The 27,233-nt window shown below is 39.0% G+C and overlaps 2 protein-coding genes across 2 annotated transcripts; one reads left to right on the forward strand and one right to left on the reverse strand.

Moving 5' to 3' along the window:
- Positions 1–8,630: 8,630 nt before the first annotated feature.
- On the reverse strand, positions 8,631–14,136 carry LOC121804988 (translation initiation factor IF-2, chloroplastic-like). Its single transcript, XM_042204729.1, has 13 exons — positions 13,934–14,136; positions 12,239–13,802; positions 12,113–12,145; positions 11,900–12,013; positions 11,610–11,759; positions 11,418–11,516; positions 11,197–11,259; positions 10,750–10,905; positions 10,605–10,670; positions 10,124–10,360; positions 9,653–9,928; positions 9,253–9,441; positions 8,631–9,045 (listed from the first exon to the last, which is right to left on the reverse strand). Exons 2-13 carry the CDS (start codon positions 13,718–13,720, stop codon positions 8,890–8,892), a joined length of 3,021 nt encoding a protein of 1,006 aa, XP_042060663.1. The 5' UTR covers positions 13,721–13,802; positions 13,934–14,136; the 3' UTR covers positions 8,631–8,889.
- Positions 14,137–18,730: 4,594 nt separating this feature from the next.
- Positions 18,731–25,649, forward strand: LOC121804989. Its single transcript, XM_042204730.1, has 8 exons — positions 18,731–18,944; positions 19,531–19,780; positions 20,496–20,619; positions 21,795–22,138; positions 22,218–23,982; positions 24,304–24,563; positions 25,037–25,137; positions 25,349–25,649. Exons 1-7 carry the CDS (start codon positions 18,739–18,741, stop codon positions 25,106–25,108), a joined length of 3,021 nt encoding a protein of 1,006 aa, XP_042060664.1. The 5' UTR covers positions 18,731–18,738; the 3' UTR covers positions 25,109–25,137; positions 25,349–25,649.
- Positions 25,650–27,233: the final 1,584 nt, after the last annotated feature.

Below are 27,233 nucleotides of genomic sequence, written 5' to 3' on the forward strand. Positions count from 1 at the left end.
ATACGACTACGTCGGCTATCGCCGTCGTCAATACGACTTCCCTCAGGCCACACAGCCATTCCGTCCCTACCAGCCGGCCCAACCTCGTCGTGTAACCAGTTGGGACCCTCCGAGCATCCGGGTGGAAGTACTCCGCCCGCCGTCGTGGCCTGATCCAGAATCACCATACGTCTCACACCACTTGGATCCACCTGATCATCGCCCACGGCCGAGATACCAGCCCATCGGGTACCGCGAACGCACGCAAGACGTCTGGCCCCGACACCGAAGTGGCTACGTCGAGAGCGGTGGCCACCTATCTGATCGCGGAGATCATCAGACCCAATTAGGGTTTGATCGCTACCCGCCAACCGCAACGCAGCGGCACCGCCCAACGTGTTGGGACCCACCGGCTCAACAGCAGGACCCCGGCTACCCGACCGTTGATCGGCCCCGACGCTCAGAGACGTGCTGGGACCGACCTCACCCTCGGGAGGAGGTGAGAGCGCGAGTCCAGCCCGCCTCCCACCAGCCCCGCTACTCCACCGAAAAGCCAACGCGGGACCTATACAGTCAGCCCGCACGTGTGACCAGCCAAACTCCGGAGCAGCCACGCTTGCCGCTAATACGGGTCTCCCAGGCGGAGAAGTCAGAACGGTCCAGGTTGGGTCTCTGCTGGCACTGTCCCGAGAAATGGGTGATGGGACATGTGTGTAAACAACGCATTCTCTGTTATGCGGATGATGGGGAGGAGTTTGAGGAGAACATTCAAGATGAGAATTTAGCCGAAGAGAAAACTGATAATACTCCCACGATAGTATTCGGTGATGATGTTCCCAATGACATTACCGATGTTCACAATGATGGCGCTCCTCTTGATGTTCCAAACAACAAGTCCCCTGGAGAGTTCGTCAAGAACAAATGGATTGTCAAGAACGACAATGAGTCACTGCAAGTGCTCGTTATGGTATATGATGAGAAGATTGGTGAAAAGGAGGATGGTTCTATTGGTGAAGTGAAAGTCATAGTATCATTTAATGTTGCTCGAGAGTCACCCCATGATGTTCAAAATTGTTGGGGTAAGGAAGGAGGTGGTGATTACACTGTTTTCCATGAAATTGCTTGTATCTATAAGGATTTGAATGTTGGTGATGTTACAAGTATGAAGCAACGATCAACATCGCTCGACATCGATGCAAGGTTGATTCATCCGCGAAATAACACGCCGTGTTTAAGCATTCAGGAATGTGTGGCAGAGCTTTCCATTTTAGCGTTGAATTTGGACGATCACATTAGTCCACCTTCGTTGATTTTTTATGGTTGTGATGAAGGGTGACGTTCAACTGTTCGGTGTACGTTTGATCCAGGAGGAGATGCCTCGCCGAAGCTTCTGCTTTCAACTCTCTCTGTTGCTTCGTGGTTCCCACCTTGAGGACAAGGTGGATTTTAACCGTGGGGGAGTTGATACGAGTCCTTTAGTTTAGATATATTTTATCTTCCATATCTTTTGTTTAGTTATCTTTTGATTCATAGTATCTTTTCGTATCTTGTTTTCTTGTTCCCTAAGCTAGTATTCTAGTATTATAAATAGGGCTAGGTTGTTATCGTTTTATTCATTCAACCAATTAATGAAATCAGTATTTCGCTCAACTTGGCTTGAATCACAAAATTCTATTTCTCTATCGCTGCCGACGAGAATCTCTCTCGCGCTCAGCGCTCTTTGCCGTCCAAGTCACGACCCAACGTTGGGCTCTCGACGAACGACGACATCTCGTTTCTTGATTTTGCGTGGAAATCAACGTTAAGGAATTAGGTCCTTAACAGAAGATGTTGATTTCTTCTTCTTTTTTTGCTTTGTTTTGTTGTGTATGAGCCGAGTGATGCAGTCTTTTGTTTGTGAAATAAGGATTTATTATATTCCAATTTTCTAAATCAACCTATCTTCTAAAATACGGAAACAATCAAACACATTTTCTTCCCGACGACACATTATATCTGTTGCAAAATCGGTACGTGCCGGACTTTATAATTTGAGTACTCCCTCAGTCCCATAATAGATGTACACTTTTCTTTTTATATTGTCCCACAAAAAATGTCACATTTCTTTTTATGAAAAAAATTATCTCTCGTGGTAATTTAAATAGTATAATATTTTCTCTCTCCACTTAACAGTATAGTTTGAACAAAATTTTGTATGCTTAAGGTAATCATTGTCTCACTTGCTTACTTACAAAGTGATAAGCTTTATGCAATCAATACAAATTAAAGAGTCTCCGTAGAGAATATAACATTTTCGTTCTTGCCTCCTGATGTGAATCACATATGCCACTTAAAAAAGTTCAGATACCGACGGCAGCAAATCACACTACAAAAAACTCGCTATTTAGTGACGGAAATTATCCGTCACTAATCAGCGAAATTTCTTCACTTGACACGGTTAGTTGTAGATACAGTACCGACGGATCCGTCATTAAAATGCTTGTCCCTAAAAAATTTTAATGACAGATTTCTCTGTCACTACAGTTAATAACTCACTCAATGACAGAAAACGTAGGCGGCTGCCATGGTAAGTGTCGTGTTAGTGACGGACTTATCTGTCACTAATTAGTGACACACTCTTTCAAGTCATTTATCTGTCACAAGTTCTTGAGCTGTCAGTTGCTGATAAGGCCAATTTCATGCATCGGTTATGGGGTTAAACTCTGTGATTTCTATGAACTAACACATGTTTTAAGTTTAGGCGCGTAGAGAATCTGCCAGGTCAAGGAAATGGACGAGAAATCTACCAGGCAGAGAAAACCAAAGAAAAATGGAGTGAAGAAGCTTGCAACCTAACCCAGGGGATTACGGAAGCAGCTGTGAGTGGAAAAGCATCTTTTGAACAACTTTTTAGGAGGGAAAAATCGACGAATCAGTAGAGGGGATAACCTAGAACTCCAAGCCTAAGCTATAAATAGAGACACAACATGAAGAGAGGCATCATAATTCGTCATATTCACTTTTCGCTCTTAGCTCATTACTTCACACACTATTTCTCTTCGCACTTAGCTTTATGGGGTAAATTTTGGGAATTCGTGGTAGTCTAGTTCAAATTCCGTGGTGTAACACCGTCCTTGTGAAGAGCGAATATATAATTGTTTATTTTCTGTTGTTTTGAGCCAAGACTTCATCGTTTTAAAAGCTCGGCGTTTACCATTTCCGTGTTGAACATTATTTCTAGTAGTTATGCAAGTTTCTATTTTCTGTTTAGCTGATTATGATGTTTGATTGTTGGTATTTACTGTTTTGGAAGCTTTTCGCAATTGATGTTTGATTCGGAGTTGAGATCGGGTTGATCGGAGTTGATTTGTTGTTAAATCGGTTGAATCTGAATTGAGGAGTATGGGTTTGACGTATCGGAGTTGGTTTTTGTTGATCTGAGTTGAATTGTTGAATGGAGTTGTGGATCTGAGACGTGATGTTCTGAATTTTGCATGGTTATGGATGTTTACTGTTATCTGCTTATTTTGTTTGGCCTAGTAGTTTAGATCTGGTCATTATGTGCTTAATCGTAATGTTTGAAGTTGGATCCGAGATTGCTCTGTTTATCATGTTAGATGCTCTGTTTTCATTTCTGTTTACTTGATTGTTTGGAGAAGAAGAAAGTAGAAGTTAGTTAGAAGTAGGATTCGTCACTGGCCGTGTTTACTTTCGGCAGCTTTTTCTGTCGTACTAGCTAAATCGAGAAAATGGTCCCCACTGCATGTTTAAGTATTGTTCAGCTGTTCTCGGAAATCTGTTTACCTGGCCTGGTAGTTTAGTTGTTGAGTTTCTCTAGTTAAAATTTCATTTCCGTCAACCATGCATGTGCCCGTACTTTTCATGTTCCCTAAGTCTAGTAGATGGGTTAGTTACATTTAAATTCCTCTGAATCTAGTAGTTAAACAAGTCTTAACCCATGAGTTGTGTGGCAGCAGCCAACCCCTTCCAAGTCCTCTGAACACCTGCTTACCCCTTCCATCTCTGTGGGATCGATCCTTACTACCATATACTAGCCAATAGTAAATGGGTTAAGGTTTTGATAGTGATTGAGAGTATCCCAATGTCACAGTCAGATAGTTTAGAGAGTTCCTAGGCCTAGCGGTTGAGTGAATCCTCTGGACTTGTTTGACCTGCACTTTGCACACACGCACACCAGTCTCTGATCATTCACTTCAGTTGTCGTCACTAATTCTGTCACCAATGAGCTTTTTTTTTGTAGTGTCTAACGGTAATTACTGACGGACATCGATGTTACCAACGGATTTAATAAATTACCAACGGCTTTTCCGTTGGCCATAGCGAAATACAAATTATACCGACGGAAATTTTCGTAGGTAGTCCGTCGATAAAATAGTTCACCAACGGAAAAAACGGATTTACCGACGGAATTTTCATCAGTAAATTTGTTATTTTTGGTTTCTCTTAGTTTTATGTATTTTTAATTGTTTTATGGACTAATTATACTATAGTAATGTGTTTTATCATATATGTAGTAATTTAGAATAAAGTACTGTGTTTTATCATATATGTAGTAATTTAGAATAAAGTGGACAATAAACGAAGGTCGAAGAATCACCCTATAAAGATGATTTCCAAATGTCTAGTAGAAAAACTTATAGTCATTTTATGAAAACTGCACGACATTAGCGTCTAGTGAGCGAACCGGACAAGAACCAGCGAGAAGAAAAGGTGCTTAGCGGTCCACTAACCGGATCCGGTGACCCCTGGCGCGATATTTTACCCTTTTTGAGCCTACTTCTTCCTCACTTCAAATATACCGTATAATTCAAACAATATCAGATCCCAATCTTCTCCACGCCTACAAAATGGTTTCATTGGGCTCATAATTCATACTCCCTCCGTCCGCAATTAATTATCAAAAGTTGACTGGGCTCGAATTTTTAAAAATGTAAAGTGAAGTGAGTGGAAAAAGTTAGTGGAATATGAGTTCTACTTTAAATATTGCTTTATAATAAAATGTAAGTTAAATGAATTAGTGAAATGTGGGGTCTAGTGATAAAAGTAGTAAAAAGTAAGTGTGACAAGTATTGTTGATTAGTCATTTTCCCACTGGGATGATTTTAGTGTCTCGGGCCTTTCTAAAGCTAAAACCCCGATGGTTACTCGTTGATGGCATGATAAATATTCTTTTGATAACTTGTTTTCAGTATAAGTCCACTGAGTATTTTTATAGTACTCAGCACTGCATGTGTTTTCCCTATGTGCAGGTTGAGCGTTGATGAGTATTGGGTGGTGTTGAGCAAATAAAATTGAAGGCATGTTTTGTTGTCCTTAAACTTTGAGTGTCGTTGTGTCTTCATACATGACGCCACTCTTTCTCTTGAACACTTTCGCTGAGACATTGTTTTTACTTGGTATTTATTTGGCTTGAACTTATTTATTTTGGATCATTAAAACTTGATGTTCTTTTTGGATAATGTTAAACCCTTGGTCGTTTTTGAATAAAAATTGTTGGTCAAACTCTTTATTGAAACCCTAGATTGTTCGTCCGTTTATAAGTTCTTTTAATCGCGATCGCCCGCATTAATTAACCCTAAAGTGCGGTCGTGACTGTTTGATCAGTCATTTTCTCATAGACGTCAACCATATCTACACGTACATGACATGGACTGTGGGCACAATCCACGTCACTAGACCGGCCAACTCGTATGCTGGCACACGGTCTACCATACACTAATCCAAGTAGGGTTTGCGGCCCTACAAGGATCCAAATTCGATTTAAAAATGGCAAGGTCATTTCAGATAGGCACATTAAAACCAAAATACGTCATGATAAACATAATTTCATTCTCATCGATAAAATATTTAAGACATTGTCCTTATTTAAAAAAAAGTCCACCTCGAATGTTTAATCCGAAATTATACTAAAATAAAGGAGTATAACAAAAAGAATTTAAAATATTCCCTCTTCCCAAACACAGTACACGTACACCCTTCCACTACATTCTTACATTAACCAAACATTTAAATATTAAAGAAATATTTAGTAATTAAAGAAGAAATAACGATCGAGTTCCGAACTTGGATTGAATTAATTGATTAGTGTTACTTGTTGATCGAGTTCCGAACTTGGATTGAACCATGTGATAGTATGCTTATGTGAAAACAAAGATCAAAAGGGGAGGGAGTATACCTTCAGGAGAGGCGATTTGCAACTTGGTGGATTTTGAACTACATGCCTCTAACGTCCGGTCTCGTGAGAGTGTGAAAGGGGTCGGTCGGACTTGGCTACTCCTTTCTCTTCCTCCTTTTGTTAGAGTAGAGTGGAAAGCAGTGGACGATGAAGGATCTTTGCCTCAACTCTTTGTCAATTGGAGATGAGGAGCAGAATAGGGTAGAAATTGGAGTGAGCATTTGAGGTAATTGATTCTCCACACAATTAGAATTACAGGTGATTGAGGATTGACTAACCCCGATTTCACTAACTTTTTTTCACCTACTTTTCTTTAACATTTCTTAAAACTCGTGCTGCTCATAAATAAGACTCTTAATGACGGACGGATGGAGTAATTGTTACTTTGACTAATTTTATTTCTTTGGGATTTTATTTGCAGATCAAAGGGAAGAATAGAAAACACACGATCAGTGCTGGGATCCTTTAATTTTTTTTTTAGAATTGTTTTGTGTAGGATTTAATTTATTTGGGTTCAATACCCTTTTTTTATTTAAATTGTGTAGCCCAGAATTTACATTTCACCAGATTGAACTTGTAGTGTTTATTTAATTTATCGGATCCAACACAGAATTAGTCCAATAAATATTCCTCAGGGAAAGGAATTATTTAAATTGAAATTTGTAATTTCGTCATCGCAACTTCAAACTAGTAAAGCAAGTTATTTCGTGTCTTGGCGATAATTCCAACTATTCAAATAATAATTAAATTCCACAAGCATCAATTATTCAAACAACCATGTTACGTAATCAACGAAGTTGACTCGGTCAACACACAGTCAAAACTCCAAATCAAATTAGGTCTCAAGAAATTCAAATAGTCATTTCACTCGGCAATTAATCCACGGACTTCGTGACATTAAAAGAGGGTTCAAAAAGTGGAGTGTTACAAGTTATTACAAGTTATCTCAACCAGCTGAAGATTCGTCCACTTTGTTATTCGTATTTAAATTTTCTTTACCGTGCCATATGCCATGTGTAGCTAAGTTTTTGGATTACTCATAGCTTGTACTAGTATAAATTGTTTTGAACCTTATTTCTCCAAATGATGATTTTCATGCATGTTTTAACAACTCATTTTTTTATTATTATTATTGTGCTTATTTTCATTTGTGTTAGTTCTATTCAAATAAATTAATTTAGTAGTATTTGTGTATTATTAACTTAGAATAAGGAGTTGTCATAGTTAAGAAACCCTAACAACTAGAAACATGTGAGATTATAGTTTCATAGGTGGCCTAAGGATTAGAACGTTTGAGGTTATAGTTCAATAAGTGGATTATCATTATTGTTCAAACACTATAATCTAAAGCCGCATGCGCTACTAGTAGTGGGTGATAGGTGAGTAGATTCGTGATTGGCTACAAATTTTTAAGAATGACCCAATGAGTTTGGTAAAATAGGCTCAAACCATTCCGAATCAAGTTAGGAGTAGTTTTTGTTTTATTGGTGATCTATCTGTCTTATTTTTAATGCTTCTATTTTATTTTATTTTATTTTATTTTATTTCATATCCAAAACATATCTATGCTTTTATCGCTTTTAAGTCTTAGGAAATTTTCATCCAAACCGTCTTCCTATAGATTCGACCTCTATATCTATTTACTCCATTCGTCCTAAAAATTTGTCATTTATTTCCATTTTTGTTCATCCTTAAAAATTTATCACCTTTCATTTTTACCATATTTAGTAGTGGACCATACCTTCCACTAACTCATTCTCTCTCACATTTTTTTATAAAACTAATATATAAAAACAGGGCCTACATGCTACATACTTTTTCAACCACTCTTTCTATTACATTTCTCAAAACTCGTGCCGAGTCAAATGGTGACTAATTATTAGGGATGGCGGGAGCACTTTTAATCTCATACATCTGGAAAAAGTTATTCGATTGATGGGATTTGGTATGAGATCAATGGGATAGATACTCAAATATTTCTTCTTAGAACGTAGTGATTTGACCTCGTAAGCGGGACCAAGCATGTTGCCGCCAGAAGCCCATATTTCTTCTAGAGAATCTCCTAATTGTTCCAGAGCAACTAGAAAGAGATTCTTTAACCATAAAGAATTCCGTACAAATGTAGGATACCTATCCAGAAATTTTCTTGCTGTTTAAGAATATTTTTAAGATATTTATTACTTCATCCGTCCCACCTAAAATGACCACTTTTTCTTTTTAGCTTATCCTAACCAAGATTACTCATTATTAAAAATCAAAATATTTTTATCTCTACTTTATTTCATCTATCTTACTTTATTCTCTCCCCTTAACAATTGCATAAAATCTCATCTGTCCAAAGAAAGGGTCATCTTTCTTGGGACGGAAGGAGTACTAGTGATTACATGCGCTTATATTTATACCCTAAAATGCACAACCCTCTCCTCTCTCGAACAATTCCAAACTGCAAGGGACATTTGTGTTAGAACACTGTATCTGTTACATGTGTCTCAACTCTTTCAATTTGAAGAACTTGAACGAATGCTCAACCTGTCACTCCTAACAAAATGGAGCTCAGTTTCTGATATACATCAACTATTTGTCTATTTACAAAGAAATAGCATACAAACAGGGGCTGATCTGCACGTTCCTTTTTTGGCAGGCGGCGTAGCTACTGGGATGGATACACGCAACAGGATCCAACCAGTCGAATTCATTGCCAACGACACCACCTCCAGCAATGTCTTATATACAGTTTATCTCCGTACTTCCTCCAGCGTAGCTGACATTAAGGCCGATGCCTCTTCGAGCGTTCTCTTCTTCTCCACTTTGTTGAAGGCCTCCACACTGTCTCCTTCCTCCCAATCATCGTAATCCTCTGCTCCAATTCCGCACTCTAGTCCAGAATTCACCTGTAACATTGCCCATAATCGTAAATGAGGTAAGAAGAGAGGAACTAGCGTCAGGGAAACGTTGCATAAAGGAAAAACGACATGGTAGAACTGAGTAAGCAAGTAGCAATGTCAAAACATAGATTTTACACGTCGTTTTCCTATTTACATCAATGGGATTTAAGAGGAAAGTCAAAGTAACGGAGACAATGTCCGGTCAGAAATTACCTCTTTCACCATCTCCTTGACCCGTCTTAAGGAATCAAGTACGCCAACATGAACTTCTTTGCCTTTTCTAAGCACGCGAATTCCACAGCCTTTAACTAGCTTCCCGTCTGTCACCATGCATCCTGCAACACGCCCACTGCCACTGCTGAATACAGCCCTCACTTCCGCCATTCCTATTGGCACCTCTTCCTGGAAGAACAAATAAGTTGCCGGATAATGTCAGTATTCTTCAACGAAAAAAAAGTGAGTTTAACAAAAATTATGAGTATTAAGTACTGACATCTAGCCCTCACTTAGCTAACCATATAACCTAGTTTCGAACACGAACTTACGGTCATCACAAAGTGATTCCCACATATTCTGAACCACAAAAATCGAAGAATCTATAAATATGCTTTACCTCAACTGTATCTAGGAGTCCCTCCATTGCATTCCGAACATCATCAATAAGATCGTAGATAACTCTGTACAGCCGAATCTCAACACCTTTGCTATCCGCTTGGCTCTTGACTGAACCAGGTACCTTAACATTAAAGCCGAAAATAATTGCTTTACTTGCCACTGCAAGGTCAACATCACTGGAGCTGACATCCCCCGTTGCTTGCAGTAGAAACTTCAGACTGATGTTAGTTTGTGGAAGCACCTGCAGAGCTTGCCTGACAGCCTCAATCGACCCCTATCGATTAAACAAATATTTGAGTTCAGTGCACATCAAATCACAGTACTATAGTTATTTTGAATATAGAGTGAGAGATCTAATACAGTGAAGTTAGTGATTCTCTCACTATTACTAAGCCTTGCATCTTTACAGTGGACAGTTTGCAGGGTCTTAAAAGGTCGAGTTAGGTTCCTATGATACCATTAGGCATACCTGAAGATCAACTTTCAGTATTATATTAAGCTGATGAAGATCTAATCCAACAGTTTTCCCCGCTGAAACAGCAGAAGCCAACGAAGAAAGTGTAATCATTCCGTCTCCAGCTTTTTCCATAATACGCTCATTCCTCATATAATCTGCCCGTGACTCTGCCTGTTCTCGAGCGATATCGAGTGAACCAACAACCTCAAACTCATCACCAGCTAAAGGAACATTATTTAATCCAATAACCTGCCAAAACATGTGCTTACTTATCAATCAACAGAAATGCAGATCACTTTAACAGAAAACGGACTAATAGTTATGTTTGCACAGAAAGACAGTGATACAAAGTTAGTTATATACTCATCAAACTGGAAGCTAAATAAATCAAAGCCAATATAGTGTAGCTTGCTACATCCTAGGTGGTTGTTATAACATCCAGTGATAAATAAGAATGACAAAGAAAGCATGTTGATTTTACTACTCTAAATACCTGTACTGGAATCGAAGGCCCGGCTTCATCAACCCGTGTCCCTTGATCATCAAATAAAGCCCTCACCTGACATGAAAAATGAGGTCTCAACATCAGTAAAAAAATTGAAAAGTTTGTCCAAGGATGTTTGATATAAAAGACAAACCTTTCCAAAAGCTTCACCACAAACTACTATGTCTCCTCTTTTGAGTGTTCCATTTTGCACAATGAATGTAGCTACAGGTCCTCTTGATTTATCCAGACCAGCTTCAATGACTGTTCCTTTAGCATTCCTATTTGGGTTTGCCTTCAGCTCTTGCAACTTCAATGGAGAAAAGTGAACAAAATTAAAAAAGGACCAATAAAAACCACTGTAGACAATCAAATAATTAAAATAGAATCATAGAACTCCTTGACTCCCAGTAAAAGGACAACTGAAGGTGAGAGAGTATTCCAAAATGTGCGGAGACATGAACCATGTGTGGGTTAATACTAACATACTAACATGCCATTACAGACACATGGAAGATGCGCAAGATAAAAGCAGTAGAATATGTCAAAATAGAGATGAGTAATAGAAAAGCTTCTGCCAGAAGATCAACATATTAGTTACCTCAGAAACAAGCATGACTGTTTCCAGCAAGTCGTCCACATTCTCCCCTTTGAGAGCACTTATCTGTCACAAATTGTTCAGCAATAACTTCAGCATCCAATCAAAAGTTCTTTGTAGGTTTCGTACTCTGTGTGTATGTTTTACTTTCTATCTCTATCTCTCTCTTTCTCTCTCTTTTTGGGGGGGGGGGGTATGGAATTTCCAGGTCTAAATTTTGTCACCTTAACCATTGGGATGTCACCACCCCACTCTTCGGGCATAAATCCAATTGATGAAAGATCTTGCATGACACGATCTGGATTAGCTCCATCCTTATCTATCTACAATGAAGGGAAAATTGAATGGCAATCAAAATTCCCTGTAAAAATAACAGGAAATTAAGAAATCTAATAATAACACCAGCCTCAACATACCTTATTTATAGCTACAATGATTGGGACTCCTGCTGCTTTGGCATGTGCAATAGCCTCAGTTGTTTGAGGTTGGATCCCATCATCAGCTGCAACTACGATAATAGCGATATCTGTCACTCTTGCTCCACGTGCTCTCATTGCTCCAAATGCCTACAAGAATACTTTGATATAACGAAACTTTGGAAATACTGAGCAGATTAATTCTCAGGAAATAACTTATGATAGCTATTTTAATCTGAACAATAAGAAAGATAGATCAAATGAATGAGATAAGCAAGAAAAAAAATTACTTCATGCCCGGGAGTATCAAGAAAAACACATGTTTGTGGCTTTCCATCGAAAGGTACTTGAACTCTGTAGGCCCCTATCCCTTGGGTGATCCCACCAGCTTCAGATGCTGCCACCTAATAAAATACATAAGATGGGATTCAGTTTCCAAGAAATGGGCTACAGCATTGTATGATTCGTGACATCATCGGAAACAGGTTACATGCAATGTATACCTTGCTCTTCCGTATGTAGTCCAAGAGTGATGTCTGCATGTGGAGAGAATCCAGTTAGCCGAAGCTTGTAAAGATAGCGTATTCTATTTAAAACATGGATGAATATTGAGTACGGATGTTGCTGACCTTTCCATGATCAACATGGCCCATTATGGTTAGCACAGGAGGCCTCAATTCTAATTTATCCAAGTCATCGTCATCAAGAATTTCCTTCTTTTTCGCCATTTCCTCCACCCTGATAGGATCAGCATCAATGACTTCCACCTCATACTCTTCACAAACCATCTTAACCACATCTTTACTCAGCTTTAGGACACCATCGGGCTTGATTCCCTTAGAGTACAGATACCCGAGAATCTCACCTTCACTAGTGGCTAAGTTGTAGGCCAACTCCTCGGTGGACATACCATCTTCCTCAACTTCCATGATTTCTACTCTGACGGGTGCTGCATCTTTGGCAGCCTGAAGCCTGGCAGCCTTTCGGCTTGCTTTGGACCATTTTCTTCCTTTTCTAGCAGTTGCAGCACCACGAATAGAAACATCTAGTTCAGATGCATCCTCATCTTGAATACCATCCTCATCTAAACGCCTACGAGGTGCTCCGGATGGACCACCCTTCTTTCTGAATCCGTCTTTGAACTTTACAGGTCCAAATGTCTTCACTGGTTTTGTAGGTGCTAAAACAGCTTGAGCAATCACAGGATCAACCACTGGTTTCTTAGATGCAAACTTATCAATTAGAATTGGTTTACGTTCCTTAGACTTAGGAGGAGAATCAGTTCCATTAGCAACAAGTGGCTTCGAACCTGCACCGACATCCTTCAGCGTGATAGGTTTCTTTATAGGAGGCGAAGGAGGAGCCACTGAGGGCCTCTCCTGTAATTTTGGTTGTATTTTTTGAGGTGGAGGCGGGGGTCTAACAGGAGAAGCAGGCTGAGAACCAGACACAGAAACCCCTGCTCCATCTGTTCTAGGTTCTTGCTTTACCGTCTCCTTCACAATTTTTTGAACAGGCGACACAGGATTACCCTTGCGCCAGACACTCTTATTGGTCTTATTATTAGACTTGCGATTTGTGCTCTCTGCAGAACTAAATGGCTTACCATTCCTTTGGTTCACAACTTCACTAGTCAAGGGCTTGCTAGCAGGCGCATCGGGCTTCTTGCTAGTCTCTAACTTCTCCGCCTTCTCAAGCACCTCTCCTAACGACTCAATCACCTTACTCCTCTCTTCCTCTGCATCACTCACCCTCCCAGCATCCGACCTCGTGTTAACTTTCGACTCATCCGAGCTCATGTTAAGAAGGGGATTCGGCTTAGACTCCGATTTCAACACAGGCTTTGGGGCTGCCTTGAGAAATGTGTTGGTGTCACTCTCTTTGCTGCCTCCGTAGGTCGAATCAAGTGACACCGAAGTCCCTTGTTCCGCAATGTAATCCGTCGTTACAGAATATCTACAAACACCAACATACCTCCACCTCCTTCCACTAAAACTATTCCCATTCCTATGAATAGAAATGCTCCTAACTAAACAAACAGAGCCGTCAAAATTACCAAAAGAAATCATGTTCAAGCTCCCCAAATTCGCAAGGGAAGCTAATGAAGCCATGCTTAATACTTAAATTCCCTGCACCATTCCAAAAAGTATCCACCTTTTTATCTCAATATTCAACTCAATTATCTCCAATATCCTAGAGAAAAAAAATACAAAAAAAATTCAGTTTTTAAACTACTCCTAACATATTAGTCTCAGCTGCAGAAACCCAGAAATCAACATAAAATAAGGAAACCCCCAATTGAGATGAACAATAAATAATAGTACCTGCAAAATATCGGGATTCCGTTTTTCTCTCTCAATTGGTGGAAGTGTTGAGCGATGGAGGGAGGCAGAGAGAGAGAGAGGATGCGGGCAGAAGTCAAGTGAGTGGCTGAGGGGGTGAGAAACATAAGATGGTGTTGTGTGGGTTGGGATATGATTGTGTGGCTATTCCTTTGCCTGTCATTTCTTGCCATTGCATGATAAGGCTTTGATTTCTGATTTCAGTTTTCCCCTTCCTTGTCTTTTTCCTTTTTTCTCTATTCTATAATTCGATTATTTTGTCTCACCAACATTTACCAAAGATATACTCTACTTCCCCAATATAATTGTCCACTTTGGTTTGGTTGTGGCAAAGGGTTTTTAAAAATATAAACAAAATTAGATTAAAAAAATTAGTGGAATATGAATTATATTTTTATATACTATATCCATTCCTTAAAAATAGGAATTCCTTCTTTTAGGTCCATCCCCTAAAAATGAAACTTTCTATTTTAAGAAATTTCTTTCTCTGTAAGGAGGTGAGACCAATTTTCAACCAACACACTATATTCTTTCTAGAGTAAAGGTCTTTTTTTGTCCTAAACATATGCGCTTTTGTTTTTGGTTCAAAACATTATCTTTTGAATTATCCGGTCTCTCATATTTGAAATCGGATCACATTTAATCTGAAATGGACGGAATTGTTAAAATTTAACGGTCAACGAAAATCGCGACGACGGAGGCGATCACAATGCCCTCAATCACTCCGGCGAAGAGCTTCTTCTTCTTCGGATTAGCTTTTCCGCACGAATTGAGAGGCTCGCCGCAGAGCGAATTGCCGAGGAAGGAGGATTTAGGATTTTTTGAAAGGGAATTGGGGATTGAGCCGGTTAGGTTATTGCTGGAAACGTCGAATTGAACTAGAGCAGACAGATCTAGGGCAGGGATCGAGCCGGAGAAGCTGTTTTTCTGCAAATAGAGAGTTCCTAACCGGGTCAAATTGGCGAAACCTGGCGAAATCGGGTCGGAGAAGTTGTTCTCCGCTAGATTGAGCCACACCAGCGAGGTGAGGGAGAGGAGGGTTTGGGGAAGCTCGCCGATGAAGAAATTGTGCTGCAGGTAGAGATTGCGGAGGGGGGTGAAGAGGTCGGGCGGGAGGGGGCCGGAGAGGGCGTTGTAGCGGATGCTAAGAGTCTGCAGATTGGTCATGTTGGAGAAGGATTTGGGGGGAGCTTGCCGGAGAGGCCCATTCCGGGGAAGTGGAGCTCGACGACGGAGGAGTTGTCGGGGGAGCAGTTGACGCCGGGCCAGGTGCAGGGGGTGGGGCTGGAGAGGTTCTAGAGGAGGACGCGGCCGCCCACGGCGGCGCAGAGGGCGAGGAGGGCGGCACGGTCGGAGGCGATGTTAAATTTTAACAGTTCCGTTCATTTCGGACTAAATGTGATCCGATTTCAAATGTGAAGGACCGAATAATTCAAAAGATAATGTTTTTGACCAAAATCAAAAAATCGTCATATGTTTAGGACAAAAAAGGACCTTTACTCTTCTTTCTATATCTCTAAAACTTATCAATTTTGCATTAAAATTCGTGTCGCTTCAAAAAAAAATTATTTTTAGGAGACGGAGAGAGTATTAATTTTATAAGATAATATGAGAGGAATGAGTTAGTGGAATACTATGGCATACATTACAATGTAGAATATCTAGACGTTTTTGCTTAAACACAAAAATGCTTGTAAAACACAACATAAATGAAACAGAAAACACAATGTGACAAAAATATTTATTCTCATATACTTCCTTCGTCCCATAAAAATATGTGCATATGATATGACACGAGAATTAAGACAGAATTGGTAAAGTAAGAATGAGGAGGTGAATGATAATTAAAGTAGTGTTAGTGGATAGTGGGATCCGCATTATTATTAGCGTTTTGATGGTGGTATAAGTTGTAAATAACTTGAAGTATAGGGGTAATTAATCGGGTCGACTTTTCATAAATGAAAATGCTCATATTTTTATGGAACGGGCGAAAATGAAAAGTGCGCATATTTTTTTGGAACAGATGGAGTATGAAAATTAAGGTTTTACACATACAAGCAGTTCGAAATGCATGTTTTATACTTCCTCCGTCCCAAAAAATAGAAACTTTTGGGATAAGACAAGTTTTAATGCACAATTAGTGAGTAGAGCGTAGGAGAAGTGATCAGCCCATCCTAGGTGTACAATTCCTTGATCGATGATCAGCTGCGAGCGAGTGTAAAATTAACACGACCCTAAAAGCATTGGAAAAGTAATTATGGAATAGGAGTCATGTGAAAAGCAACCTGAACCAAGTTAGAAGTAGTTTTTCGCCTTTATTGTGTTAATCTCGAGTTTACCTCCTTGGTGTTTTTTCCTGAGTCGTTTGTCCAAACCTTTAAGACCACAAATTTACCGTTTGTAGTTAGATTTAATAGTGTTAGCAATTAACCTCATCCATGTGGATTCGATATCCTTTGTACTACATTGCACGTCTGTATACTTGTAGAAATAGTGTTTTTAGGGAATTAAAATCCGTTTTGTGAACTTAAATCACACCTTAAAAATCACAACAGTCTAACCTTTGATGTAATATCACTAGAAGTTATTTTTCACTATTTCGTGACCTTTTTATCCTTTTGGTATTTTTTGACCCAAAGGGCATTTTTGTACTTTATCATTTGAGATAGCTACAAATTTAGTCCTTGAACTAATGCATTAATATCAAACGCGGTCCTCGTTCTTTAAAAATATCTTCATATGGTTCTGACCTTTGAAGTATTATCACTGGAACGTGATGAGAATCAAATTGTAGTCTTGTATAACATTGTTTTAATATCCTTGTTAAGGTGAATTACAGACTCGTTTTGATGTATTGTAGGGCGAGAGGGCTAGAGCTTGAAGAGGAAAAGAAGAAAGAAGTAAGTATAGCTCAATAGCAAATAAGATCAGAATATAAACAATAATTGGCCTATTAAGATCATTTCTAAATGACCTCAAAAGACCACCATTGTGTTCATCTTCGAAAGAGGAGTGCAATTTCGGTGACTCACTGGGTTCAGGCCTTTTACGAACCCAGCAACCCACCGACGACGTGATGAAGCCTATTTCAAGTCCATGGCCTGCCTAGAGGTATAAATAGCTTAGGGATGCATGTCCTAATCAATTGGAGGCTGCTAGAGCTCGATTTTAGAGATGGATAGAAGATCTCAAGCTTCTGGAGGAGATTAAAGATAAAAGAGCTCAAATCCAATCTAGGGCTAGTCTCAAATGGTAGAATCATTGTATTTTTTCATGGTTTCTATCCATATTGTAGGCTAGACTATAGCATTGTTCTTAATTGTTTGTAAATATGTTATCATAAGCTTGTATTCAATGATTTCTATAAGCTTACTTCCTAGGGGTTAGTAAAATATAAGAAAAGAGAGTTTAAGAAGATGATCTCACCTCAAATGGTAAAATCCCATCCCCTTAAGTCACTCGTCAATGTCACTCGGTAGGTTTAGAATATAGTAAGGTTAGTATCACTCACTCTCAATCTAATTCCTAATTGTTGGTGCTCGAACAGATTAATCAAGGTATACACCTCAAGTAAATCTAGCCACACAAGTAGTAAACACCAAAGTAATAATGATCAAGCATGTGAAAGCAAGGAACTGGGCTTAAGGCAACACACAAGCCATATATATGAACTGAAATTGTAGTATAATCATGGATTGAAGTTTAGAAAAAAAATGTATGGTTCTCCAACCCCAAATTGGTTGAAAATTTGTAGATAGCGTCAACAATGAGTGTAGTTCAAGGGAAAAATAAGCCCAACAAGTTAGCTTTTAAAATTAGATACTCCCTCCGTTCCCTCATAGTTGAGGCGAAACTTTTCGGCACGTAGTTTTAAGAAATGGATGTTTAGTGTGTTAAGGAAATAGATAAAAAAAAGTAAGAGAGAGAAAAAAAAGTACTGAGAATAGAGCAGAAAGTGAATAAAGTAAGAAAGAGTAAGTAAAAGTGAGAATAAGTGTTATCAAATATAGAAATGACGCAACTATGAGGTAACTTTCTAAAATGGAAAATGACTCAACTATGAAGGAACGGAAGGAATAGGATTTTTCACATTTTTTCCAACTATACCGAACCATGACACTTATATTCAATCGATCAGATCCATAAGCAAACGAAGATATTTTTGGCTGAATTTTTGCATGCAATTAGTTAACATATCAAGGTTCATTCACATAAAATTTCAACTCAATCCACCAACAATAGACCAATTAAATATAGGCTAAAACAAGAAAACACAAAGGCTAAAACAAAAAGCAAAGAAACAATAGATTAAACACTTTCTAGGCACCTAAGCTCTAGATACCAAATGTGATTTACCCAAGTATTATGCCACAAGTGTTGATCATCAAATTAAACACAAAATCAAACAAGATAAGGTTGATCTAGCCGTAAAAACTAACTCCAAACTTAATTGGATGGAAGATTAGAAATGGAAGAATGTGTAAACGATGAATAGCAAATATTAGAACCATATGACCTTAACAAATACTATGATGGAAAAATCGTATCCAACTAAAAGTGCATATTCTGATTGAACGAAGGGAATCCAACTAAAAGTGCATATTCTTGTTGAACGAAAGGAGCATGCGAGTTCATGGGTAAAATGGAAAAAAATAAATAGAAAAAGAAATGTGATTAATAATTATCTATAAAAAAAATTCAAGAACTCTTCACTCTAAAAAAATTTAAAATTAGTAGAAATAAATGGCAGCTCCCTTCCGAATTTGTTTTCAGTTTCAATTAACAAAATGACTCGCGCTTGTCAGTTTCAATTACACCCAAAGACTTTTCTCAAACACACACACACACACACACACACACTATATGAGAGAGCAAGAGCGACACAGAGAGCGCGCTCGCGAAGGATGAAGGACGAAGCCGTGAGCTCCTCACGCGACCCCTTATTGCCCCCGAGATCTTCCTCTCCTCCTCCGACCCTCACTCCCGCTGCCAGGTGAAATTACCTTTCACAGACCTCTTTTCCCGATTGCAATTGCTGAGTTACGACTCTGATCTCACTACTCGTTGCACCTCTTTTTTCTGTCTTTATTGCTTAAATTCTTTGCACGAATTCCTAGTCTCTTCGATTTTATCCTCTTTATAGTGCTCACAGCTTGTGTATGAGTGATGTACTGAGAAATTAGGGCATGTGATGTGACGCCTCTTCGTTTTCTGCACTCCTTGATTACAGTTTCACCCTTTCTGCCGAGTTTCATTATTTTCTACTATCAATTAATTAGTTTTCTAATTTAGCCGATTGGCAAATTTCAGTCTTATCTATGATTAATTTTACTTAATTATTTGTAATTTGAAAATTATGTGATGGCAATTTTATCTCTTTAAGGAATGGAACGTCATTTGCTGCTGAGAACCTTTAATCTCGATTGTTTTACCCAGATGCAAGAAACTGCAAATAGTGAACGAGTAGTGCTGGTCAATTTAGGACAAAGATCATTTTTTCAAGAGTCTTAATTAGATTGGCGATGTTGGATTTCTCATAATGATTGTCTTATATCTTATTTTGCTGCTCTTCTGTGTAGTTCTGCTGGGGCATCGTCTCCTGCTGTTCCAACAAATGCTGGCAGCTCAGATGGGCTTGGTCAAGTGCAGAATTCGAAAGGAGGGTCTCTTTCCCAGATCGGTTCACAGCCCATGTACACATCACTGAGCACTAGTGCTGGTGGTTCAGCACTTGGATCATCACAGCCTTCTTGCAGGCCCTGGGAAAGGGGTGACTTGTTGAGACGTCTCTCAACATTCAAACCAGCCAATTGGTTTGGAAAACCCAAGGTTTTTGAACTTGTTCTCCATTCTGTGTTTTCTTTCCAGAAATTGCTCCTCTGTTAATGCTATCATCAGTTAGACTTAGTTTAATGTCTTCCTCATATATTCTCATCGTCTCCATTATATTGATTGACCAAAATAATGTCTCACTTCAGTAATTTGTTGTTCCATTATGTTAGGTATTGTGATTGGCTTTCTATGATTTTGGGCCTAGTATTAGCTGTTTTCAGTATTTTTTTCCTTTCTAGATAGTGATCCACTGGTAATAAACATTTGCAAACTTGATTTATCAGTATAACTGCTAGTGCTGGAAAAGATTGATTGAAGTAGAATACAAATTGCGTGCTGTCAATTTGGAAACCTTAAGATGTGATGGCCTGGGTGTGGCATGAATCTGAGACTGAGACTACTTTTGTACACTCAAAAAGGTTCAGATTTAAGTTGGATGGGATATTATTAGGGTTGCCAAAAATTAAAGTGGGTGGAGTCAGTGGACAGACTAAATGGCTAGAAGACAATCAGAATGATTTAGTAAGATGTAGATGTGGAATGAACAGAATATCTGCTGGATTGGTGGTTATGCATTTGTGCAAATCCATCCATAGTTTCTTTTATTTTTGAGTTTATGCTCCCTGTATAGCTTTCTGTTGGGCCAGGATTGGTGGTGGACTAGATGCCGATATATGCTTATCTCTGTATTTGAGTGCAATTCTTGATTCAGGCTGCAAGTTCCCTGGCCTGTGCTAGAAAAGGATGGGTGAATGTGGCCGTTGATAAAGTTGAATGTGAATCCTGTGGTGCAATTTTGAAGTTTGTTTCATCAGCTACCTGGACTCCTTCTGAAGGTGAATTGTGATGGTTGTTGGTTATTAGATTATAAAAAGGCTTCTTCCATGCCATCATCCATTTTAGGAAATGGACCCGACAATCCACTAACACTAATTCCACTACTTTTTCTCTCCCTCTTTCTTACTTTACACATTTTTTCTCTCTTACTTTACCAATTTTACATTAAAACCCGTGCCATTTTCAAAGTTCCTATTTTTAGGAAACGGAGGGAGTACTTATTATATATGCATACAAAATAATTGGTGTACTTCAATACTTTGACATGTAGATATCTACTTATTGTGAGGCACAATATGTAGTAATTTCCAAGATATTGTCTGTGTATGAAGTTTTTGACTTATAATCTTTGTTTGGTTATGTTGATTATATGGTGCTTTAATATATGCATTTTTGTGAAAATCAGTCTTGAATATTTCCAGAGAGTTGGTCAGTTATGGAATAAGGGGTCAGAATCCCAGTAAATGCATGAACGAGGGCTAAGTGATATGTTAATTATTACTGGAGTGACTTACCTGGTGGATCTTAAAGGAGTACTTGTGGATCACCTTGAATATCAATAATACTGTAGTTCTGTAAATTGCAATATTGTCTAGGCTTCTTTCATAGGTGGCTAAATAGGTTTTTTATTCACATATAAATTTGCACCTGTAGTGATTTTGTGAATTTTAGTCACTGCCTTTTTTTTTACTTCAGTAAAAACACTCAAGGTAGCTTTGACCTCGTGGTAGGTGTTATAAACTAAGTTTGTCTTAATTTCTGCTCTGCCTTGTTTCTCTTCATTATTCTCTATGACTATTCCTCAGAACGCCTTCAACTTATAAGAAATAGCTTTCAGATGCTTGTGACCCTTTAAAAAATATAAAGCTAATCGAACAACCTATGAGCCTATATTTGCATATGTCTGGTTGAGGAGCTATTATTTTTGTATGTAACTAAGGTTTGTTGACTTGGGGAATTTACCTAGTGAATACTCTTTAGATCTGGTTGGAATCATCCTTCTGACAAAAGCACAGTAATTCAAAGTTGTGATTCCTCTAATTTTAATCTTCTTTTGTAATGATCTCAAATGGAATATTCAATATTGGGAGACGAAGCCTTTTCTTTTTGTACGTATCAAAATCACACTGCTATTGACTATTCACATCACTTGTCTGGCTAATTTCTGTTATAGCTGATGGTGCTGGAGAAGAATTTTCCAAGAAACTTGACGAAGGGCATAAGCTTACTTGCCCATGGACAGGAAACTGCTGTGCAGAAAGCCTGGTACAGTTCCCTCCAACTCCACCATCAGCCCTTATTGGTGGTTATAAGGATAGGTGTGATGGACTGCTCCAATTTCCCTCCCTTCCTATTGTGGCTGCATCAACAATTGAGCAAATGCAGATTTCTCGCGGCCAAGAAATTGATCGTTTGCTGGCCCAATCTCAGCTTTCACGCAATGAATCTGGCATCAAGTTAGAACTTTTATTAGGAACTGAGAGCTCCAGAGATGGTGTCTTCGTCATATACTCCCGTGTAATATACATGTGGCCTCTACTTCTTTTATTAACTAGTAGGTTTTTTGCCTCTTACTGAGATTTATGTCACATTGCAGGCTCAGAAGCTCATAAGTCTTTGTGGATGGGAACCTAGGTGGCTCCCAAACATTCAGGATTGTGAAGAGCATTCTGCTCAATCGGCTAGAAATGGCTGCTCAATTGGTCCTTCAAAATATCGTGCTCCTCGTGATCCTAGCCGAGGAAAGAAAGCCATGTCCTCTTCAACAAAAAGGGATTATGATGGATATGAAGTTATTGGGACTAACTCAAAAGGTGTATCCAGATCACCATTGTTAGATTGCAGCTTATGTGGTGCGACAGTGAGACTTTTGGACTTTCTAACTGTCCCGCGCCCCTCTAGTTTTGTTCCAAGTAGCGCTGATGGTCCCGGAACTAACAAGAAGATGCTGACACGTGGAATAAGTGCAGCGAGTGGCATCAGTGGTTGGGTTGCTGCAGATGGTATGGAGAAGGAGCAGGCAGATGACCACGATGAAGCTGCAACTGGTGAAGGAAAGTCACTTTCAAATGTTGGGGTGGAGTTGAATCTTACAATGTCTGCTGGATTGTCCTCATCGCGGCTGAACATGAATGCTACATCTGAACAGTACCAATATGGGCATAGAGGTAGAGATTTATTGATTGGGCAGCCTTCCAGCAGTGAGGTCGGTGATCGTGCAGCTTCATTTGAATCACGTGGCCCTAGTTCACGCAAAAGGAACTTAGATGAAGGTGGAAGTACAGGTGACAGGCCACACATACTGCTCCAACAAGCAGACAGTGGAGAGGGTACTATCATTGATCGTGATGGTGATGAAGTTGATGATGGTGGACAATACTCTGCTGGTCCTTCAAAACGTGCCCGTGATTCTGGGGTTGTAGAACCCTGTCGATCACCATTTAGGAAAGATTCTTCTGGTGCTGGTCCCAGTCGGTCATTCGGCTTCGACATAGGAATTGATGCTTATAAAGATGAATTTGACCCGGCAACTGAACAATTCATGATTAATCCATCAACTAGAGATTCAACCCGTGTATCCTCGGTCATTGCAATGGACACTGTGGACCACGGTGCAGATAATGATTCAATGGAAAGTGTTGAGAATTATCCTGGCGATTTTGGTGACATACATCTTCCAACTACATCAGGAGTAAAAAACACAGATCCTGCTGAGACATCAGAGTTGAATTGTAGCAATCAAGCACAGCAGAGTACTTGTCCCACTGCTGTGAGAAGTACTGGTGAAATTGGAGTTAGCAGTACAAATGAAGAAGAAGTTGTAAACACAGAAACTACGACTGCACATGGGAGGGATGGTCCCAGCTTGGGGATTAGTGGAGGAAGTGTTGGCATGGGTGCTAGCCATGAAGCTGAAATTCATGGGATTGATGCTTCTATTGACCGAACTGAGAGTGTTGTTGGTGATGTAGAACCCATTACTGAAATTACTGATAACCAAGGACAAACAGGTGAATTTGCACCAGATCGAGGGTTGATGGGTGATTTTGTCCCTGAAGAAATAGATAGAGAGGATCCTCATGGTGATAGTCAAGATTTGATGTCTCGATCCGTAGTTAGGGCAGATAGTGGTTCAAAAGTTATGGGTTCAACTAAGGCAGAATCTGTTGAAAGTGGAGACAAGACAAGTAATATGCGAGCCACCTCCTGTGAGAACAGTCCTCATCCTTCACTTTCTTGCAATGCCATTTTATGTTCTGGCATGGAGCTATCTAAGGAAGAAGTCACTCAGGCCACCAAGGATCCAACAACCGATGACTGTGGTTTTGTGGAATCAGGCTATCAAGTTGCAAACGGATCAGGTAAAGAGACTCACTTTTGTAAATGAAAATTGGAGGTGTTCATCCTGCACATTAAATCTACCAAATAAGTACCTCTGTTACATTGGTCTGAAATTTTGTATGTGATCTCAGAGCATTTGTATTTAAGCACTCCTGACAAGAAATTCCAGTCCGTGAGTTTATTTTACCATAAATTGCATTTTAATTTTCTGTGTTATCGCAGCTCTGATTTTTAAGCACTTTAGATGAACAAAATTCCAATCTGTGTTTGTGTTTGTGCTTGTGTGCGTGGGGCTATGTATGTTAATCGGGCATTTGTTTTTGCATATGGACTTCTGTCAGGGCCTCCCAATGGGGGCAGCAACTATGATGAAGCGGTGGAATTTGATCCAATTAAGTATCACAATCCCTACTGTCCTTGGGTGAATGGAAATGTTGCTGCAGCTGGCTCTAGTAGCAGCAGCGGGCCTGGCTCCAGTCCCAGTACTCTTGCACTTTGTGGTTGGCAGCTGACATTAGATGCTTTGGATACTTTTCAATTGCAAGGCCAGGTTGCACCAGTGCAACCAGTAGAATCTGAATCTGCTGCTTCCATGTATAAGGTTGGCATATATAGTCTACTGTCTTCCAAATCCTTTCACACAGAATCCTGATTTTGGTAAATTTCCTTTTTATGTTCTTTTACTAATAATACAACAACCTATGTCAAACTATAACACATAAAACCCTCAATAAAATGATAAGATCTACGTATTATGTCATCTGTTATGTTCTTCTTGACCTTTTTTATGATACTCTGATGCAAATTTCTATTTTTCTTTTTACCATCTAAAGGAAGCAGACTTTTGAAATATTTCATCATCTAAAAACTTCTCTATCTGTTCAAATTTATTACTCTTTAATTTGAAACGAGTGCATCATTTTCTTCTCTTCCTTTTTATGTAAGAATTGAAAAATTATTAGAACAATGAGCAGGTTTTATAATGGGATGAGAGACGTCCATTCCCTAGCAACATCTAGCATAAGAATACCTCTGAAACTTTGCACTAAAACAATGGCTCGACAACTTTTACAGGATGATCACCACACACCTGGTCAGAAGCTCTTGTCACGGCACTCTTTCAACAAGAGCCGTGGGAGAAACTAATTGGATTATTCTCGAAGATGTGGCGTCTGGTACTTTTCTATTACTCATCTCATGATTCTTCTATTCATGTCCCCTGCTTCTGTATTTCATGTTGTTGGTCTTTATAGCAATGCTTTTGTCCTATTCCTAAATTACCTTACAATTTTCTTATATAACATGATAACTGCAACATGTAATAAAGTACACATTTCGGAAGCTATGTTCTATTTCGCAACTAACTCTGACGTGCCATCCTTGCAGATGGTTCACTCATCGAACCTTGAGCTTAACAGCGCCATTTCGAACACACTGTGTTAATGTTATCTGTTACTTTTTCACCTCAAAGGGAGTAAACTAAAATTCCGTTATTCAGGATACAAGAGAACCTCTATCTTGAGTGCTTTTATTTTCGGATCTCAGTTTCAATAACGCCTAGTCATCAGGCTTGTTTAGTCGTGATAGTTGTGTCGTGTGTCGGATTATCATATTTTACTGTTTCAGAATTTTGCTACTGTAAGTCTGGAGATTGCGGTTCATTTTGAATTTGATTCCAGTTTTCTAAGGATGTTAACCCTCTTATGCTTTAATATCTCAATTTCTGTGTTGGTGTGATGGGTAAACCTCTCTACATTATCAACAAAGGGTGGTCATCTCTAATTTCTTATAGACCTTTCTTGTCTCTCGTTCTGTTTTTTCAATATTGATTCAACATCAGAAAAGATATGGTATTGGATGACAGATTACTACTCCCTTCGTTCCATAGAAGTGGAGGTATTTCTTTCTGGTACGCAGATTAAGAAAAAGAAAAAGGTGTGTATTGTATTAAATAAAAAGATAATAAAGTATGAGAGAAGAAAATGTAGATAGAATAAAGTATCTACCAAGGTGTCCGACTTTCGTTAAGATGCTCAACATGCCGCAAAACTCGAAATGGATTCTTTATGTGCAGCGTCAAAAGGCTGCTCGGAAAGACGTCGAAAGAGCTTTTGGGGTCCTTCAAGCCCGATTCAACATTGTGAAGACCCCATCTCGGATGTGGTACACAAAGAATATTGCCGACATCATGTACACGTGTATTATCTTGCACAACATGATTATAGACGACGAATGACCGAGGGCGACTAACTTTTTCGACGAGGATGAAGCCGGAAGCTCAACCGCAAGATCTCCCCCACGCCGAGGTGTGCATACGATGGTGCACGAGAGGAGCGAAAGAAGATTGACAGTGCACGATACCAAAGCCTACCTTGAGCTACAAGAAGACCTAATCAAACACATTTGGGCGAAATTCGGCCACGAGTAGTGGGTTTTTTTTAATTTTATGAATTTAATTATGTAATTTTTAATTTTTAGGATTTTAATTATGTAATATTTAATTTTTTAGTAATTTATAATAGTTTTTCAAGTATTTTTAATGCATTTTAATATTGTGAAAATGTTTTTAGTAATTGAAGTATTTAAATTGAATAATAGAATGGTGGAACCCTTGAGTAGGGATGTCAACCGGGCCAGCCCACCGGGTTTCGGGCCAACCCTATTCGGGTTGCGGGTCAATCGGGTGCGGGCTAATCGGGTTGTTATTTTTTCGGGTTATAAAAGTTCAGCCTTAACCCTAAAAGCTCGGGTTTCGGGCTAGCCCATCGGGTTAATCGGGTTGCTACCGATAAAATTAACATGCAATCAATCCAATAAATAATGGTGAAAATTAGTTATATTTATAAAATGTAAAATATTTAATTATGATAAATTTGAGATATATGCATAAACTCAAATATTAACATGATCAAATACTAATATTTGAGATTTATGCAACATAAAACATAAACATCAAGAAATTTTAAAGCATGTTTAGAAATTTAAATATATTTTTTTAGTGAATTTGAAGTTTCTAATTCATTTAACTATTATTATATTAATAAAAACTTAATATATAATTTATATATTTAATATATAAAATGGAAAGTTATTTTTTCAGTAACCTGTATTATAAAATAATCAATGAAGTGTCGAATTAGAGTCAAACAAATAGAACAATATAAATTTTATCGGGTTTCCGGGCCAGCCCATCGGGTTTTCGGGTCTGGCCCTAACGGGTTGCGGGTTAATCGGGTGCGGGCTAATCGGGCTGTAATTTTATCGGGCTGGA

This window comes from Salvia splendens, chromosome 5, assembly GCF_004379255.2.
Source record: "Salvia splendens isolate huo1 chromosome 5, SspV2, whole genome shotgun sequence".
Lineage (NCBI taxonomy): Eukaryota > Viridiplantae > Streptophyta > Magnoliopsida > Lamiales > Lamiaceae > Salvia > Salvia splendens.

What these genes read in the sequence shown, in the direction of transcription:
- LOC121804988 (XM_042204729.1), bottom strand. Translation starts at nt 13,720, where the DNA reads ATGGCTTCATTAGCTTCCCTTGCGAATTTGGGGAGCTTGAACATGATT. An exon ending in TCATTGTAGCTATAAATAAG is followed by an intron (nt 11,517 to 11,609) that starts GTATGTTGAGGC and finishes CCTTCATTGTAG; the next exon opens with ATAGATAAGGATGGAGCTAA. An exon ending in TACTGAAAGTTGATCTTCAG is followed by an intron (nt 9,929 to 10,123) that starts GTATGCCTAATG and finishes TTTAATCGATAG; the next exon opens with GGGTCGATTGAGGCTGTCAG.
- LOC121804989 (XM_042204730.1), top strand. Translation starts at nt 18,739, where the DNA reads ATGACTCGCGCTTGTCAGTTTCAATTACACCCAAAGACTTTTCTCAAA. An exon ending in TACCTGGACTCCTTCTGAAG is followed by an intron (nt 20,620 to 21,794) that starts GTGAATTGTGAT and finishes TTTCTGTTATAG; the next exon opens with CTGATGGTGCTGGAGAAGAA. An exon ending in TCTTCGTCATATACTCCCGT is followed by an intron (nt 22,139 to 22,217) that starts GTAATATACATG and finishes GTCACATTGCAG; the next exon opens with GCTCAGAAGCTCATAAGTCT.